Source organism: Haliotis rufescens, unplaced genomic scaffold (assembly GCF_023055435.1).
Source record: "Haliotis rufescens isolate VD_foot unplaced genomic scaffold, xgHalRufe1.0.p SCAF_12, whole genome shotgun sequence".
Taxonomy (NCBI): Eukaryota; Metazoa; Mollusca; class Gastropoda; order Lepetellida; family Haliotidae; genus Haliotis; species Haliotis rufescens.
This window is the reverse complement of record NW_025963802.1, coordinates 36,486,600-36,507,353: the sequence shown is the minus strand read 5'-3', so window position 1 is coordinate 36,507,353 and position 20,754 is coordinate 36,486,600. Positions and strand designations below refer to the sequence as shown.

The 20,754-nt window shown below is 41.7% G+C and overlaps 1 protein-coding gene across 3 annotated transcripts; it reads left to right on the top strand.

The window, feature by feature from the left end:
* The first annotated feature begins 969 nt into the window (after window positions 1-969).
* On the top strand, window positions 970-15,915 carry LOC124136582 (zinc finger protein 511-like). Of its 3 annotated transcripts, none has more exons than XM_046502540.2 (7): window positions 970-1,074; window positions 3,297-3,446; window positions 7,434-7,493; window positions 12,953-13,088; window positions 13,786-13,904; window positions 14,525-14,731; window positions 15,430-15,915. In XM_046502540.2, the coding sequence occupies exons 2-7, from the start codon at window positions 3,301-3,303 to the stop codon at window positions 15,590-15,592; spliced, it is 831 nt and encodes a 276-aa protein (XP_046358496.2). In that variant the 5' UTR covers window positions 970-1,074; window positions 3,297-3,300; the 3' UTR covers window positions 15,593-15,915. The 3 variants fall into 3 exon arrangements, with proteins under 3 accessions (XP_046358496.2, XP_046358499.2, XP_046358498.2); XM_046502543.2 differs by lacking the exon at window positions 970-1,074 and adding an exon at window positions 1,569-1,705; XM_046502542.2 differs by lacking the exon at window positions 970-1,074 and adding an exon at window positions 1,647-1,823.
* The last annotated feature ends 4,839 nt before the right edge of the window (window positions 15,916-20,754 follow it).

Below are 20,754 nucleotides of genomic sequence, written 5' to 3'. Positions count from 1 at the left end.
CCCAATGTGTCACCGTGTTTCTGTAGAAAACATGTCTGCAAGTCATTAGCACTATATAATTAATGAGACAGCTCACTCAAACATTGGACCGCCTTCCTGGTAGAGCGTCCACCGGAAGAGCGTAAGGTCCAGGGTTCGATCCCCGGCCGAGTCCTACCAAAAGACATGAAAGATTGTATTTGTTGTTATCCTGCCTGACATTGGCATTAAGGTTTAAAACAAGGACTGGTCGGCTCGGAGTCGGGATAGGGTGTCTGAGTTAGGTATTCATGTTAAACTACGGAATGGTATCTCAGTGGGCTGGCTAGCACTATAAAATCGGCATTATTCCCGACTAGAACAAGCAGTCACATGCACGCACGCACGCGCGCACGCACACTCGTGCATGCACATCGCTGTCATCTTCCCGAGGCAAGGGAGTTAACTGACTTTGGACTTTTATAGTCAGTTACCCCTTGCCTCGGGAAGATGCGTCACAATATAAGTGCAATAATCTTGCACGCAACGTTAAACCCCATTTCACCTCACCTCAAATTTTGTATTTATACACGGCTTCTAAAACTACTTTATTAAGTAAACATAGTCCTACATACAGTCATGATTTTAGTAACGACATATATGATAAAGCACAGGACCATGTAACTAATAATAACAAATATAAGATAGCTACGCGATAAATTGCAAAAACAACAATGAAGAGCGAAGCGTGGTTTATTTCACGATAAAACAGTCTTCTACCACATGACGTCATTTCTGGAGATTTGAACATGCCTTCGCAACTTGATGACGTCGTTAATTGGACGACCCTGTTTTTTTTTAATAGGGAAGTGTCTAGTGAGTTGTTCCCCGAAGATGTAGCTAGGCAACGTAGATAAACGCAACACTCAAACAATCGCATCCAGAAGTGGAAGAGATATGACCATCGGTATTGGTGGCAAAAGGTACAGATAATCGACGTGAAAGCTGTGAGACTATCTGGGAAATACTAAGCTCAACACCCCTGTTTATATAATGGACTTGCCCGACACTGCCGCGGTCGGATTCTCTTCATGGAGTCATCATGATTTAATACGGGTAAATCTACTTTTTCCTAACATTCTTAAAGAGGCTGTTGATATCTCATACGAGAAATAAACGACGTGGTCGTTGATTACCGTGCAATATAACACTGCAGGGAGAATAAACCACCCAGGGCTAATATCGTCCTTTTATTTCTAAAAAACTCGCCGGCAAATTTCTATTCCTAATATTTAATATTATGATACGGAAACACACTCGGATGACCATCTCTATATCTAATGACATGTTTTGCAACTGTTCTATAGCAATATACCGTTACCCTTGTGTCCTTGAAATTTAGTCCATGAATTTTTGCATGTTTAGGGACACAAATTACATGGGCTATTATTACAGGCAACACCGGCCGCCAAGATGGTGAATGTTATGAAAGGCGTGTTGGTCGAATGTGACCCAGCAATGAAACAGTTCTTGCTTCATTTAGACGACACCAACGCTTTGGGGAAGAAGTTTGTGTTACAAGACCTAGACGACACTCACATGTTTATATCGGCGGATATTGTTGAAATATTACAGGACAAAATTGACGATTTGATGGACAGGCTCTCCTTCCCTCTGGCGGAGAAGTAAACTTTTTCCCCAACACGTGTAGGCCTAGTTCAGAAATCTCTACCAGACGAAGGAGAACGTGTGTGATTAACTCATTTCGTTCACTGTAAAGGTGGCCTGACCACGAGTACGAAGCTGATTTGTAATTCAATTCACGAGGGTGGCCACAAGCACAAGAAAAAGGGGAAGTAACTCTGGTATGTTTCACTCGACCAAGGCGGCTTCTCATTTGTTAGCTCAAGCCTAAATGTTTGCAAAAGTCGAGATTTTTGTCAGGTGTTTAGTGTTTGTGAATGTCGATACCTCTCACGGTCACGATTTGAGATCTAGTAAAGGAACATGTACGATAAATTATCACGATTTTAGGGTGTTATTTCTGAAATACGTGTATAAAGAATTAATGTTTACCATACTGACTGCGGAACAGTGGAAAAAGTTTTCAGCTGATTTCTGTTATAGCCTACTGCGAAGAGAGGAGTTAAGGCAAGGTGAAATTGGGTTTAATGTCGCGTTTCAAGATTATTGCACTTGTATACATGGTATAGCGACATGCGAGCAAGTCAATGTGTGTGTGTGTGTGTGTGTGGCTGCTTGTACTAGTCCAGACTAATGCCGACTTCGTAGTGCTAGCCCACTGAGATACCATGCCTCAGTTTTACGTGAATACCCATCTCAGACACAGTGTACTGACTCCGAGCTGACCAGTCCTTGTTTTTGCCCCTTAATGCCGAGCACCATCTTTTAACATCTTTTGGTATGATGCGGCTGGGGATTAAACCCTGGACCTTCCGCTCTCCCGACGGACGCTCTACCACTATAGTGGGGGCATGGGTGGCCCAGTCGTCTAAGGCACCGCGATTCGCTGTGCAGAGTTGTGTCCCTTGGGTACACCAGAAACCTGTGATTGCGGGTTCGAATCCCGATTCGCCCTGATTATGTTTCTAGGTTTGTCAGCACCATACCCGTGCTCGTGGTTTTGGCTGGTGTGGTAAATGTCTTAGACCTTCATCACTTCAAGCTTTCCTCCAACATTAAGCTGACTGGAATATTGTTAAAAGTGGCGTTAAACCCAACTCACTCACTCACTCTACCACTAGACCATAGAGAACTTTCCCGTAGACTTCTGTATCAGTTACATCGTCTAAACAGCATGTGGCATATCACCTCTTCAGTTATACATATGGCATTTATAATTATCTGGAATCTCCTTCAAATATTTTGTTGATTATAATGAGCAAGAAATGTCTATATCAATTTGTTGTATACCAACAGTTGCAGACCAATAAAATAAACAATGTACAATGTTTATCAATAACACAACTGTGGATATAGCAATAGACTCAGGTGACATTGTATTTTCTGGGTGAAATGATGCACATCTTGTAAGTATATCAACTTCTCTCTTCTAATGTGAGCAACTGAAAAAGAAGGCCTGATCCTGTGTGTGCTATAACAGGGTGTTATTATTAATTGGTCCTCAGCAACAATTGTTCCTAGTCAGTAGGCTGTGCCAACAGGCAATGTGTTGTGTGTTTTAAAGCGCCATAGAGACCCACCTATAACTGACCCCTATCTCCAACAGGCAATGTGTTGTGAGTTTTAAAGCGTCATGGAGACCCACCTATAACTGACCCCTATCTCCAACAGGCAATGTGTTGTGAATGTTACAGCGTCATGGAGACACAGGCAACAGTCTGGCAGTGGAGACCCCAGAAGAGGTCACGTGATGTGCGAGACCAGTTCTTTGAGGACGGAGACCGATTCTGTTGTTATTCAGTCAAACAGCTGCCCCTTGAGACAGACACCATTGACTGCAGGAGGTGAGCCTTTGGCAACAGCTTCATGGGAAAACTAAATGAAATTGTTGATGATGTCAGATTAACAGTGCTCACCACAGATTCCAACAGTGCCTAATAGAGAACAGATGCTAACAGTAATAACAATAGTGAACAACAGATGCTAACAGTAATAACAATAGGGAACATAAGATGCTAACAGTAATAACAATAGAGAACAACAGATGCTTACAGTAATAACAATAGTGAACAGATGCTAACAGTAATAACAATAGAGAACAACAGATGCTTACAGTAATAACAATAGTGAACAACAGATGCTAACAGTAATAACAATAGGGTACAACAGATGCTAACAGTAATAACAATAGGGAACATAAGATGCTAACAGTAATAACAACAGGGAACAACAGATGCTAACAGTAATAACAATAGTGAACAACAGATGCTAACAGTAATAACAATAGGGAACAACAGATGCTAACAGTAATAACAATAGTGAACAACAGATGCTAACAGTAATAACAATAGGGAACAACAGATACTAACAGTAATAACAATAGGGAACATAAGATGCTAACAGTAATAACAATAGTGAACAACAGATGCTAACAGTAATAACAATAGGGAACAACAGATGCTAACAGTAATAACAATAGTGAACAACAGATGCTAACAGTAATAACAATAGTGAACAACAGATGCTAACAGTAATAACAATAGGGAACATAAGATGCTAACAGTAATAACAATAGGGAACAACAGATGCTAACAGTAATAACAATAGTGAACAACAGATGCTAACAGTAATAACAATAGTGAACAACAGATGCTAACAGTAATAACAATAGGGAACAACAGATGCTAACAGTAATAACAATAGGGAACATAAGATGCTAACAGTAATAACAATAGGGAACAACAGATGCTAACAGTAATAACAATAGTGAACAACAGATGCTAACAGTAATAACAATAGTGAACAACAGATGCTAACAGTAATAACAATAGTGAACAACATATGCTAACAGTAATAACAATAGTGAACAACAGATGCTAACAGTAATAACAATAGTGAACAACAGATGCTAACAGTAATAACAATAGTGAACAACAGATGCTAACAGTAATAACAATAGTGAACAACAGATGCTAACAGTAATAACAATAGTGAACAACATATGCTAACAGTTATAACAATAGGGAACAACAGATGCTAACAGTAATAACAATAGGGAACAACAGATGCTAACAGTAATAACAATAGTGAACAACAGATGCTAACAGTAATAACAATAGGGAACAACAGATGCTAACAGTAATAACAATAGGGAACAACAGATGCTAACAGTAATAACAATAGTGAACAACAGATGCTAACAGTCATAACAATAGGGAACAACAGATGCTAACAGTAATAACAATAGTGAACAACAGAGGCTAACAGTAATAACAATAGTGAACAACAGATGCTAACAGTAATAACAATAGTGAACAACAGATGCTAACAGTAATAACAATAGTGAACAACAGATGCTAACAGTAATAACAATAGTGAACAACAGATGCTAACAGTAATAACAATAGTGAACAACAGATGCTAACAGTAATAACAATAGTGAACAACAGATGCTAACAGTAATAACAATAGTGAACAACAGATGCTAACAGTAATAACAATAGTGAACAACAGATGCTAACAGTAATAACAATAGTGAACAACATATGCTAACAGTTATAACAATAGTGAACAACAGATGCTAACAGTAATAACAATAGGGAACAACAGATGCTAACAGTAATAACAATAGGGAACATAAGATACTAGAAAAGAACACCGCAAACAATACTGACAGTAGCAGGTGACCTCGCCCAGAGGAACAGGACCAAGCTCACTGTGGTGTTCATTTCCCGATGAACGTCAGTCAGTATGTCACATGACTACGTTTTCCATCGAATGGAGAAATCCAGAACTACTTTACGGAAATTTCTCAATGTCTAAAAATTATGTCAAATAGGGATGGCATCATACTACGTCAATTTCATTTAGATTGGGGGTGATCGGGTAGCCTAGTGGTTAAAGCGTTCACTCGTCACGCTGAAGACCCGGGATCGATTCCCGACATGGGTACAATGTGTGAAGCCAATTTCTGATGTCCCCCGCCGTGATATTGCTGGAATATTGCGAAAAGCGGCGTAAAACCATACTCACTCACTCACTCATTTAGATTGAGCGCATTTCCACCAAAACTAATACCATTGTCTTGCCAAGAATTTTGTTATTATCGAACAAAGAAAGTTACAACTGAGAGCACTCTACATACTAAAGAAATCACTAAGCTCCACATTGTCGTGTATATTGCTGTGGGAAATGCAACTGTGCCGCCTGAAGCGGTAGTCATGGTAATCTCGGGGGCACGGGTGGCCCAGTCGTCCAAGGCACCGCGATTCGCTGTGCAGAGTTGCGTCCCTTGGGCACGCCAGAAACCTATGGTTGTGGGTTCGAATCCCGGTTCGCCCCGATTATGTTTCTAGGTTTGTCAGCACCATACCCGTGCTCGTGGGTTTCACCGAAGTGGTAAACGTCTGAGACCTGCATCACTTCGGGTTTTCCTCCCACATTAAGCTGACACGCCGCGATATAACTGGAATAATGTTAAAAGCGGCGTTAAACCCAACTCACTCACTCATGGTAATCTCCGTGATCAGCAGTCCATCCAGCGTTTGTAGGACTCAATCACACACCCAAAGTTCTCAAGGTTCATACTGGTACCTTTCTGTATCCACTTGTCTGGATTTCTTTCTTATTCAGACGCCGCCTCCGTGGTCTTGTGGTAGAGCGTCCGCCCGGGGAGCGGAAGGTCCGGGGTTCGATCCCCGGCCGCGTCATACCAAAAGACGTTAAAAGATGGTACTTGTTGTTACCCTGTCTGGCGCTCGACATTAAGGGGCTCGACATTAAGGGGCTATAACAAGGACTGGTCGGCTCAGAGTCAGTATACTGTGACTGAGTGGGGTATTCATGTTAAACTGCGGCATGGTATCTCAGTGAGCTAGCACTATAAATCGGCATCAGTCCGGACTAGTACAAGCAGCCACACACACACACATGCATGCACGTCGCTATATAAGTGCAATAATCTTGGACGCAACGTTAAACCCAATTTCACCTCACCTCACCTCTTATTCAGACTTTACTGGGTGTAACTTCTATTTTATTTATACTAGGGGTGACTATTGGTCTGGAAATCACTATTGCGATAACTATTCATATTGCAAGCAACTATTGCAACAAGTATTGATAGTTTTCAGTGTATCATTTTAGATGGATTTTAGAGTTGAATTAAACCTTGGAAATAAAGTTTCCTTTGAATGTCAACCATATAAACAAATAAAAAGTGAGATATGATCGATTTGTTTTTTCTTTACCCTAATAATTTAAGAAAAAGAAACTTCCACATTACCATGTGTGAATTACTACCACTCATGATGAAAAGAAAAACAAATTTGAACAGCATTGCATGTACAATGGAGACTATCCATATTCCTCACTGAAATCGATACTATTGATCGGAAACTGATTTAACAATTGATTTATTGAGTTTAACTGCTTACCAATAGCAATATATCGATATTTCGATTTGTTGTGACACCCCTATTGTACACATGCTGACACTTGTATCAGTATTTTTTTTAGCATTTGTAGGGGCAGTCAGGTAGCATAGTGGTTAAAGTCATCGCTCGCCACGCCGAAGAACCGGGTTCGATTCCGGACATGGGTACAATGTGTGAAGCCCATTTCTGGTGTCCCCCGCCATGCTATTGCTGGAATATTGCTAAAAGCGGCGTGAAACCATACTCACTCACTCACTCACTTTAACATTTGTAGAGGACACCCAAATATTGGTATATCCATATTTGGAAGAGTGGTTTGCACTGGGACTTTATGATTTTGATGCTGCATTGTACATTTGACAGAACATTCCTCAGTGTTGCTCGCTTGTGTTTCAGGATACCTCAGTTCCCCTGCAGTATTGCTGGATGTCCCGAGACCTTTGATACCCTTCTTGGGTAAGTGTACAACTATGGGTCCACATTGCATTCCGCGGTTGTGTAACATCTTGCAAAATTGTCTGCAGAATAATCAAAATGTGGTTGCAGAATTTACAAAAATTGACCTCAGAATTTTATATTTTTGGCTGAGGAATACAGCGGAACTGACCACTTCCTACATCGGCAACCCTGAGGGATGATTGGGCAGAAAGCTGTATTCGACGTAATAAGCGCCCCGCTCTAATAAGCCCCCATGGCGGTATTTGCTAATATATTGGCTAGTGAACAATCACAATTAGCGCCCCTTCCGATGGATCACTGTTCACAAGACTTTTTTATTCTCGTACAATACGCACTCGTGTGTTATATGCCCCCTTAATTATGGGCAATTAATTCTAGAAAAATATATCTGCCGTACATAAACATTTCAGGCTGTCAGCATAAACCACCTGATTTCACCTCACCTCACCTCACCTCACCTCACCTCACCTCACCTCACCTCACCTCACCTCATTGGGACTCTGGGGACCACTAATTACTAATTTTAAGGGTCCTTACAAGAAACATGCAGGTCCTGTAAAGTAATGAAATGCCATACTGTAAGATTTGATAATTACTTATCAAGGATTTGGTGCAATGAAAATCATTGTGTATCCTATTGGGACGATTTTTTTTTTTTTCTGCATCCATTATACATTTGTGCGTCCTTGACATACATTTCCGCATCTCGTAAAATGCTGTGTGTGCAAAAATGTTGAACGAGATGTTAACACTTGTTTCACCTATGTGACCTTGTGATTCAATCTCATTTAGCTACTGCTAAACAAAGATCTGAGGACATCCCATTACGGGTCACGTCATAACGACCTTTCATCCGACCAATCAAAGATTGCCTTGTGATTGATCCTATCAGCAACACTATCATCAAAGGGACAACCAAGAGACATTCTCTCACTCAGACGTGGCAGGATTAGATCATTTGTCCTCTGCCTCGAGTCGTACTTCTAGTCTCCGAAGTGTGTCATATTCTGCTACATTAGTCCAGGTTGTGATCGTCTGTGATAAACCAGTTTTGGAGGGGGTGGTTACCAGTTCATTTTCTAATCACAAATCAGTAAATCTTGTGACAATTTGCCCACCAATGAATTAAAAGATCTCTTTGATCAAGAGCACGGCACAAATAAATTTTGTTGCATACCGATGTATTGATGCAAGTACCTATGCTGTCCTAAAGCGCACATGAGGGGCGGTCGGGTAGCCTAGTGGTTAAAGGTTCGCTCGTCACGCCGAAGACCCGGGTTCGATTCTCGACATGGGTACAATGTGTGAAGCCCATTTCTGGTGTCCCCCGCCGTGATATTGCTGGAATATTGCTAAAAGCGGCGTGAAACCATACTCACTCACTAACTTCAACATTTGTAGAGGACAACCAAATATTGGTATATCCATATTTGGAAGAGTGGTTTGCCCTGGGACTTTATGATCTTGATGCTGCATTGTACATTTGACAGAACATTCCTCAGTGTTGCTCGCTTGTGTTTCAGGATTCCTCAGTTCCCCTGCAGTACCAGTAATATGTTTTGACAACAATGACTTCTGGAAACATTTAATATTGTATGTGGCATTAAGTTGACACAATCATAGTGGTATATATAATACTGTTGACATTGATATATCTATAATGGTAAAGTTATTAATATTTGTTCATACTTAATCTTTTCAAAGTAATAGCTGCAATGTTGTAATGTTATTTTATAATGATGTAGATATGCACATGGAGACATGCAGATATTGCTAAAATTGAAACCCACAACGTTGTGTGTTCGTATATTAATTTTAACCATGAACCATACTTCTCTATGAGAGTTACCTCCCTAATGGCAATATGTTTACTCCTGTAGCCTGACCTGTCAATGATTCACACTGTCCAAAAGTGCTAATATCTTGCTACACAAAAACTGGCTCAACTTTTCCGGATATGCTATAGGCCTATCCCCAACCCTCTCGACAGGCAGACCTTGTTACATGGAAATGGGTCAACATTTCCCCAATACCGATATGCTATAGGCCTGTCCCCAACCCTCTCGACAGGCAGAACAGCTTCATGGAAATGGGTCAACATTTCCCGCATAGCGATATGCTATAGGCCTGTCCCCAACCCTCTCGACGGGCAGAACAGCTTCATGTAAATGAGTCAACTTTTCACTACAACAAAATGCCCTGCCTTTTGCCTCCTTGGCTACAGGCGAAGAGCGCAAGCACTCCGGGCTTGGCTCCCTGTTATGATTGTTGCCTATTAACTTTTATATGTTTAATAATAATAATTTATTGTTAGGAATGTTTAAAACATATTTTCATAATTATTTATGTATTTATTTGTATGTACGCATTTCATCATACACTTGAGACAAAGATGGAGTTTCTTTTCAGAATTTGGTTTCAAACAATTTCATACGATTACTCATCCCCATGGCCCATGCCCCCATTTAATTTTCTCAAACCCCCGAGACCTGTGGAGACATGCAGATATTGTTAAAGTTTTACACCAGCAGCGTTGTGATTGTGAATTTGTTATATAACCATGAACTATACTTCCCTTTAAGAGTTTCCTCCCAAATGCTAAGCATATTGTACTCGTATGTTTAATCCTGTAGTCTGCATCTTCCTGAGGCAAGAGAGTTAACTGACCATAAAAGTCCAGTTTCCACCCTTGCCGAACTAGGCTGGTATTATGGAGTTACATTTTGGTTGGACTAGGTGTCTATGCATAGTCCTATCAAAATCGTGCAACGAAATTGAAATCCAGCTAGTGCAGATTTTGATCTCATTGTCAACAGAAATTTTCCAAGTCTTTTCATGTTTTTGATCAAGATGCTCATGTGATTTGATGCACTTCGCAATGTAAGACCCCATTGATCCCAATACAGAACTTGATTATCGATCAGATCGTCTTGACTGGGCGCCACCATTTCGTTTGAAACAAATGTAAGTGATACAAGAAGTGGAATCTGATTCGTCCATAGGAGAGGCTTAGAAGGGACATAACTTGTAATAAACACTGGTGGCGCTATGATCGAGCCCAGGAATTCCAGCCTATTTCGGCAAGGGTGGAAACTGGACTTTTTAGTCAGTTAACTCCCTTGCCTCGGGAAGATGTGTAGTCTGACACTTCAATTATTCACGCTGTCCTACAAGGAAACTGGGACAGACCTTGTCTCCCTTCAATCACTGTTCAGGACAAACATAAAAGATTTTAGTGTAATAATTTACAATTAGGTTTGTTTTAGAAATTATTCTCATAATTATTTTTCCATATTGTTTTAATTTGTTCAAAATTAGGATTTTTTTAGTTCATATTTTCTTACAACCAGAGGTATTTTAAATAACATTGTAACATTGCTTTCCATACAATCATGTGAAATGAAGCCTCCTCCTTGTTGGTCCTGTTATCAGTGGTATACAAGTCATGTTGACAAGCCATCACATCAGATATAACTATGTTTACATGAAATAGGAACCCTGTAATTCCTATTTGGGAATTTATGTTGCTGCAGACTTGGGGCTGAATATCGGCCTCTGGGCAGGTCGAGATAAATCCCTGCTACCGTGAGATGAACAAGTGGTGGAGAGGTAGTACATTGGGCTGGGACGGGTAACTCGGGTACCCGGGTCGGGTGGGTACTGAGTAGGACCCGGGTACCCACAGGACTACCCGGACCTGTGGTTAGTCACGTGATTATATTGTTTAATGACAAAAAAATATCTAGAACTCTATGGTTACACTTCAAGTCACTAATGTTCGGATTTCTTTTGGACTATGCACCATTTCAGTGTATGGATGACCAGATTGTTTTATACATGTATCTAAATACGTTTTGACAGGGCTATGGTAAAGAAATACCCAATCGGACATTTTGTACCTATCTCTTGAGACCTACAGTGGGTACCCGGGTAGGGCTGGGTAATAGCGGGGTCGGTACCCGGGTGGTAAATTTGGACTTGCTCAGCCCTGGTAGTAAACATTTAGTACTTCGGCTTCATGGTACATGAACACTTTACATCAATGCACCATACATCGCAGCTTTCTTAGATGAATGTGGACCAGTATTCGTGGTACATTGATCAAGCCTTCTTGTTCAAGTAGATATTTATTCTTTCATTCAAAGTCATATGTGTCTAGTTTTTTGCATTTCATCAGAAGAGTTAGGACAAAGGGTTGTCATCTTGTTTGTCATCTTCCTCTGTGTCATATGATGTATGTTCTTTCAAGGCGAATATTTGCCGTGTCAGACAACTAAAGCACAGAAATCTATTTGTCAGACATTCTGACACTTATCATGAACGGCCAAGTCCTGCATGGTATTTCTGCCCCAAGCATGTCATCATCCAATGAAACTCTAGTGACTTCAAACTTCTCCTTGAAAGGAAATTGCTGTCAACCAACAGTGAAACAAGTGGTACTTGTTGTACCTGCAAACATGGAGATTAATCATTATCCATTGAACTTATATTATTATTTGGCCTTGTTTAGACCTTAATAGGCAGAAATCAAAAATAGTTTTATTCACTGGAGTATACAGTGGGAGATGAATGCACCTCCTTTTGTGTCAGACATACATGGTGTCTCTGCCCTCAGCTTTGTGACTTGGGTATTACCCCACCTTTTTCAAAATTCTGCTTCCTGCATCCTGTTATTTATTTGTTTTATCCCCCGCCGGGCCAGAATGGCCGGAGGGGGATTATGTCGTGGCGCAGTCCGTCCGTCCGTCCCACAGAGGGTACTAAGCTTGTGAAATCAACTCCTCCTACAGTTTCCAGAGAATATCCCTGACACTCTACACACAAGATGTCGACATGTTGATGATACGCATATCACAGTCCCGTTTCATTTCGACTAATTTTGACAGAGTTACTGCCCCTGTTTTACGGAGCTTCATTTGCCTAATTGTGAGAGAGGTACTAAGCTTGTGAAATCAACTCCTCCTCCAGCTTTTAGAGAAAATCCCTGACACTCTACACACAAGATGTTGACATGTTGATGATACGCATATCGCAGTCCCGTTTCATTTCGACAAATTCTAACAGAGTTACTGCCCCTGTTTTACGGAGTTTCATGAAATCATCTACTTCTCCAGTTTCCAGAGAATATCACAATATCTAACTATAACTATAACTATAGTTAGTTTCCTTGTTTAAGGCTTTTGTGGGTGAGCTACATCCTTATGGCATTAGCATTCAGACTGGATTACTCCCAACAAAATGTTCTGCACAATTTGTTTCAAATGCAGTGCCATCTACTGTTGTTATTTCATAAAATACAAAGAAAATATAAAATCGTTAAAAAAATTCATGCGGGGTGTGTTGTGCTCTCAGAGCACTCTTGTTAAAAAGGTTATGGTCAAGGACTCTTCATTGAAGGGGGTATAAATGACCACATGAGACATAATCTCACAGGTCTCCGGCTTCCTCTGTTCCAGGTATGAGAGTCACTACAACAGCGTCCACCGTCACACGTGCAGCGAGTGTCGACGCTCCTATCCTTCCAATCACTTGCTGGAGATACACCTGAGAGAATCCCATGATCCTCTCTTTTCACTCCAATCTGGGGACAAGGTCAGGCATTAGAGTTATCTCCCTTATTCTGCATGTTTGCCATTACAGGCGACTATGCTTGTTGTAAGAGGCGACTAATGAGATCAGGTGGTCAGGCTCGCTGACTTGGTTGATGTATGTCATCACATCCCAATTGCGTAGATCGATGCTCATGATGTCAATCACTGGAATGTGTGGTCCAGACTCGATTATTTTGATTATTATTTCACATAGCTGGAATATTGCGGAGTTAAACAACAAACTCTCTCTCTCTCCCTAAAACTCTCTCTCTCTCTCTCTCTAAAACTCTCTCTCTCTCTCTAACTCAAAATGCATATTTGGTTCTATGAACTCTTCTCCTTTGAAATTGCCAGGCTGTAAAGTGGCTGTCTTTGTTGACATTTGTGTTTGTTTGTTAGGGATGGGAGGAATGAGTTCATCATGTTTATGTGACAAATAACATTATTACTCCTGTTTATGTTTATTATTGATGTGATAGCACAATAAAGTTGTCATCAGTCCTGAGTAGTACAGACGCCGTACACCATGTACACACATGCATACGCGTTGCAATAGGAGTATAATAATCATGAATGTGTTAAACCCCCATCTTTCCTCACCTTTTCCAAAAAGCTGTATCTGCTTGTGTGTTTCAACATGGATGAATCTTTCTCTGGCCTGCAGAAGTGTCTATGATGCTGATGTTCGACTGTTTCAGTTTGTGTGTCTGGTTCAAGGATGTGGGCAGACATTCAGTGCCCCGAAGAGCCGGAAGAACCACATGGTCAAGAAGCACAAGTACCCTGCCAACTACAGATTTGATAGAGCCAAACCAGGGTGAGCAGGGACATCTGACAAAATCAGGACCCATGAAGACCCCGGGTAGAATAGGCCTTCATCAACCCACGCTGACTATGCTTGTTGTGAGAGGCGACTGACGGGATCGGGTGGTCAGGCTGACTGATTTGGCTGATGCATGTCATTGTATCCCAATTGCATGGATCGATGCTCATGATGTCAATCACTGGATTGTCTGGTCCAGACTTGATTGTTTACAGACCGCCGTCATATAGCTGGAATATTGCTGAGTGCGCCATTAAACAACAAACAAACAAACAAACAAACCATAAAAATCGAGTGAGTGAGTATGGTACACTGCAGGGTACACCAGAAATGGGCTTCACACATTGTACTCATGTGGGGAATCGAACCCGGGTCTTCGGCTTGACGAGCCAACGCTTTAATAACTAGGCTATCTGACCACCCCTGCCTTGTATAACATTACATCAGAGAAACAGCTGTCTGTACCAAATTCGCTAAATGTGGATGTCAGCTGCAATGACATTGTTATTTTATGCCTGTTGAATGCAAACAATTAACATGCAAGTGGGTGAAATAATATGTTGACCTCATGTTGTCCTCTCAGGTGTAGGTAAAGTGTTTGTGTTTGATTCCAGAAAGGCAGCTGTGAGGCAGAGTGAGGCGGGGGGTGACATGGTAGCTGCATGTCCGAGTGAGGCCGGGGGTGACATGGTAGCTGATAGGCAGAGTGAGGCCGGGGATGACATGGCTGCTGATAGGCAGAGTGAGGCAGGAGACATGGAGGTGGCGGAGAAGGAGAACATTCCCCAGGAGGGCACTGCCCGACGTGTGTTCAGTTACAAGTAAGTACGCTCGCTATACAGTGGAGCTTCATGCAGACTTGTACATATTATTTCATGAATGTTTGCGTCATACTCATTTTAAGAAAAAAATGTTCGAATCTATTTATTTCGGGCACAAGAGCAAGGAATTCAGCATTTCTGACCTGAGTTTGAAGGGAGATGTACTGATATAGGAATGGGTGCATGTTTCCGGAGCAGAACTCAAAACCATGGGAGATATCTTAACCAAACTTGTCACACGGATAGGTCTAGTGGTGAACTGGTGCCTTTTGATAGTTTGGGATTTTTAAACAAATTTTTTTCCGAGTTTCCATAGCAATGACTTTGACTAAGTTAACTGCATTAGTGATCTTTTCCGGAAGGCTACTGCCTTGCACAGAAATGGACATGTCATAATGGCGGGGGATAAGATTATTTCATTCTCTTTTTGTTTTACATTAAAAGATTAAGTAATATTGAAATTGTTTTATTAAAAAAATTCTGTTTAGCCGCAAGGTGTTGGAAATTGAAAGTGTGACATAATCTCTGTTGCAGAAAAAAGGGATTAAAAAAAAGAAGCAATATGTGAAAAATATTTAAGCGATAAAAACCACAAGACCCAGAGAGCTTAAGCTTTGTGAAGGATGACCGTATGACTGTATGACTAACTGGTGTTTGTTTTCTGTCTGTGGTTTTAACATTGTTGTTTTATTTTCCAGAGTGCCTCAGAATATATGTTTCGGTCATGGATCTACGCGGAGCTTCCAGAGACCTCGGGGGCGCCGGAAACCCAAACATTGGCACCAGTCCAACATGGAGACGGACACAACAGTTCACATTGAGAATGTGGACATGGGAGAACTGAAAGATGCACTAGAATAAGGAATATCGTAAACACATCTCTATGTTAAATTTTGGCTTCATTGCTATGCCACCAGTTGTGAAGCTTGTGGTCACTCCCCGGCATGGTCAGTGCCCGGTGTCGCCTTCTCTCAGGCGCTGATGGACAATGAAGAAATAGCCATACATTGTATACACCGTATCTGAAAATAGCCATGGGCAGGTGAACCAACAATTTGACTTCCCAAGATGATAGTTTAGTGTGGATGGTGATAGCACCCAATATTACAGGTGTGAGATGAACTTCAAAAGTGTCGGATAAATAATTATGAAGATTTTATTTCAGGAAAGAAAAATGAATGCCAGTTTCATGTTTGTCGGTCATTTTCCCAGGTGTTTGTGTTTGGAGAAAGTAAAGTTTTGAAAGTTAGGTTGACAAGTTATTCTGCCATGCATTGTACAGTGTGTTATGTGTCATAAATTATCACATACACTAATAACAAGTCTTTTGTATACTGCTCACAAAAAGTAGGGGATATTGAAATTATAATTAGTGGCACAAAGACAGTAATATAGAGGCCTACAAATAATTTATGTATGATTGAGGAAAAGCATAGGTCAGTCTAAGCATGCCTCACAATGACCACCAGGTGCCCTTGCATCCAGGACAATTGCACCCAAACGTACCAAGGGGTGTGGATGAGAAATCACATCTTGTGTCACACGTGCAAATGACAAAATCCACGTGCCTCACGTGCAAAAATCGGTGTTAACATGGGTTTTGGACCAAGTTCATCCATCACTTCACCACTTTCCACAATGCGAAGGTTACGAGAAGACGAAAGATTGAGAGCAATTGGGATGATCCAGGCCGGAAGAACGCAGGCCTACACAGCAGCACAACTGCATGTCTCACCGTCAGTAGTCAGCCGGTTGTGGGCACGTTACATTGCCACTAGAGGGGTTCCAGACAGACCCCGAAGTGGTCGTCAAAAATGCACAACCAGACGTGATGACCGGCGGATCATCACTGGAGCCCTCCGTGATCGACGTTTAAATGCGACACAGCTGCAGGAGGTTCACAGACATGCAACTGGGAATCTCATCTCCACACAGACGGTACGAAACCGGTTCAATGCTGCAGAACTTCGAGCAAGGCGACCTTACATCACATTACCCCTAACAAACCGTCACAGACAAGCCCGGCGAGAGTGGGGTCGTCGTCACCAGAGGTGGAGCAATGCCCGGTGGTCCCATGTGATGTTCAGTTCAGTCGAGGTTCTCTTTAGACTTCAATGATGGCCGTCATCGTGTCTGGCGTCGTCCTGGTGAGCGTCATCAGCCAGCTGCCATGATTCCACATGATCGGTATGGGAGGGGTTCTGTTATGGTGTGGGGTGGAATCACGGTGACAGGCAGAACCGATCTCCACATCTTCCAAGGAAGAGTTACGGATGTTTACTATCGGGACAACATCCCCACGCCACATGTCCTGCCATTTGCACACCGTCACGGACAGGGTTTCATCTTCCAGGACGATAATGCCAGGGCTCACCGTGCGCACGTCGTCCTTAACCATTTGCGGCAGCACCAAATTGAAACTCTTCCATGGCCAGCGATGTCCCCCGACCTCTCCCCTATAGAGCATGTGTGGGATATGCTCGGAAGACGAGTGCAGAGGTGGCATCCCCCATGTCCAGACTTGCAACAACTGGGCGTGGCACTCCAAGAGGAATGGCAGAGGATTCCCCAAGTTCACATTGGTCGCATAATTAGGAGTATGAGACGTCGGTGTAATGCTTGTTTGACTGCTAATGGTGGGCCAACCCGGTATTAACCCATTTGTGACTTTTGGGTTTCTACCCCTCATGAACTTTCCAGTGTCTACAAAATGAAATTGAAGCTTGATCAAAGTCATTACTTTCAAAACTGTTTCTTAACATCCTTATTTCCACATTATTATTGTTTCCCAATGAACATTAAACATAATTCTGAAACTGTTCGTCGTAACTTTTCAATATCCCCTACTTTGTGTGAGCAGTATATTTTTTATGACTACATTTTACATTCATATCAGTTTGATCCTAAGAGGTGATTTAATGGAATGGGTGGTCAGACTCGATGACTTGTTCAATAGCTTGTCGTCTTACCCTAACAATGTAGACCGTTGCTTATAATATCAATCACTGGAGTGTCTTGTCCACTCTCGATTATTTACTTGATGCCATCATATAGCTGGAATATTATGATGAATGTGACCTCGAACATCAAACAAACATTAAAATCTACACAACTTGAGATGAGGTAGTCACATCATCATCAGCAGCAGCAGCAGCAGCATGGTTTATGTTCACAGGATATTACAGGGTGTCCTGGCTGTCCTGTTGTCAATTGTTACACCAGCAGAACAAGGACATCATTCGAAACATGCAATGCTACGACAGGTCCTTGTTAGTGTATGGTACTACACAAAGTCAACCAGGCCACATCTTCCTGAGGCAAGTGAGTTAACTGACTATAAAAGTCCAGTTTCCACCCTTGCCGAACTAGCCTGGTATTATGGAGTTACGTTTTGGCTGGACTAACGAGTCTATGCATAGTCCAATCAAAATCGCGCACCGAACTCAAAATCCGTTTCGTAAAGTGTCATGCAGATTTCGGTCGACTGCAGGATTTGCAAAGCATGTGTACCGCTAACTCGTTGTCAACAGATATTTTCTAAATCTTTTCATGTTTTTAATCAAGGTGCTCACGTGATTTGATGCACTTCGCGATGTCAGACTCGTTTTATCACAATATAGATCACGATTATCGATCAGATCGGCTTGACTGGGCGCCACCGTTTTGTTTGAAGCAAATGCAAGTGATACGAGAGGTTGAATCTGATTGGTCAATAGGAGAGGCATAGAAAGGACATAACTCGTAATAGCCACTGGTGGCGCTACGATCGAGCCCAGGAATTCCAGCGTATTTCGGCAAGGATGGAAACTGGCCTTTTAAAGTCAGTTAACTCTCTTGCCTCGGGAAGATGACCAGGCCACAGTTCGGGTACAATGTTACAGTAGAGCGGCCAGGTCATTCTTCTGGTATGTGGTTTGCACCTAGCACAGCCAGATCTTGTTTTGTTGACAATGCAACAGTCATACCGTCCTTGTTCAGGTTGAGTACCATATTACACTAGGACAGCCGTTGCTATATACATAATTTTCGATCGCAAAAACATTAACTTGGCATATAATTGTCAAACTACAAGAAAAATAACTTTTAAAGAGTCTAACGTATGGCATTTATTATATGTTCTTCCATTCTGTCAACAAACGTTTGTTTGATGGCGTCAATCGCGGTAATATCTGATCGTGGTTGTTGTGATCGTGAGTTTGTGGGATCTGCCAATCAGATCGCACCCAATTTCGCCGATATTGATATAAATAATATTTGAAATAAAGTTTTAAAAAAATTAACCAAATAAATTCTAAACAGTCCAGATATGCAATGGTCACTTTTTATAAACAGAATGTGTAATACCAGGATCACATGATAACCAACCTTTAATGTTGGATGTGGGTTGATGAATTGCAAAACAAACACCGTCAAGTATGCCCGCAGTCCGGGAAGTGGGACACAATTGGTTGTTTTTTGCACTGTTGGTAATGAAATTTCAATGTCCGGATCCGAAAAACAGATTTCCTGATCAGTGAAGCATTTTATGTAGTATATATTTCGTTTTACGTAAATATCCGGGATGCAAGAGGTCCGGATAAGCGGGGTTCCACTGAACATTGACACAGTTGGGTATGTTCGTCTGGGTATCATGATGCGACAGCCTGTCGGTTTTGGTGATATTGCAGTGTGCTTTAATTGTTTTTGGTTTGAGAGAGTTACATGTGGAAAGTTACACAGGGATGAGTAATAGTTGGAAATATGAAACCAAACTTTTATGAGAAACTTTATCTTTGTCTCAGATATGTATAATGATATTGCATACATACGAAATACATACATAATTATGAAAATATTTTTTAAAACATTCTTTACTGTAAATTATACCATAAACATGTTTATGTTATTCGGCAAATATCATAAGAAGGGACACGTACTGTCCTAGACTGGTTTACCTTCTGTAGTGGGCTTGCGCCTGCAGCCGCTGGGAGGCTAAGGGCAGGGTACCAGTCTAACGATCCGACCCATTTCCGTGAAGCGGGTCTGTCTGTCGCATCTTCCCGAGGCAAGATAGTTAACTGACTATTAAAGTCCAGTTTTCACCCTTGCCAAACTAGGCTGGTATAATGGAGTTACATTTTGGCTGGACTAACGAGTCTATGCATAGTATCAAAATCGCGCAACAAAATCGAAATCCGGTTTGTACACTTTCGGACAGATTTCGGTCGATTGCAAGATTTGCAAAGCCAACAGATATTTTCCAATCTTTTCATGTTTTTAATCAAGGTGCTCACGTGATTTGATGCACTTTGCGATGTAAGACCCGTTTTATCACAATATAAATCTTGATTATCGATAAGATCGTCCTCACTCGGTGCCGCCATTTTGAAACAAAATGCTAGTGATACGAGAGGTGGAACCTGATTGGTCCATAGGGGAGGGTTAGTAGAGACATAACTCTTAATAACCACTGGTGGCGCTACGATCGAGCCCAGGAATTCCAGCCTAGTTCGGCAAGGGTGGAAACTGGACTTTTACAGTCAGTTAACTCTCTTGCCTCGGGAAGATGGTCTGTCGAGAAGGCCGGGAACAGGCCTATAGCATATCGCTATGCAGGAAACGTTGACCAATTTCCGCGTAGCGAGGTCTGCCTGTCGAGAGGGCCGAGAACAGGCCTATAGCATATCGATATGCGGAAACGTTGATCCATTTCCGTGCAGCGAGATATTATCCCTTTTGGACAGTGTGAATAATTGATGCTTTCTTTGTTTGTTCTTTAACGCCGCACTCGGCAATATTCCAGCTATATGACGGCGGTCTTTAAATAATTGAGTCTGGACCAGACGATCCAGTGATCGACATCATGAGCATCGATCCAAGCAATTGGGATACGAGGACATGCACGAACAAAATCAGCGAGCCTGACCATCCTATTCCGTTGGTCGCCCCTTACAAGCATATTCGCTTTTTACGGCAAGTTTGGGTTGCTGAAGACCAACTCCACCCTGGATCTTCACGGGTCAGTTATAAACATAATGCATATA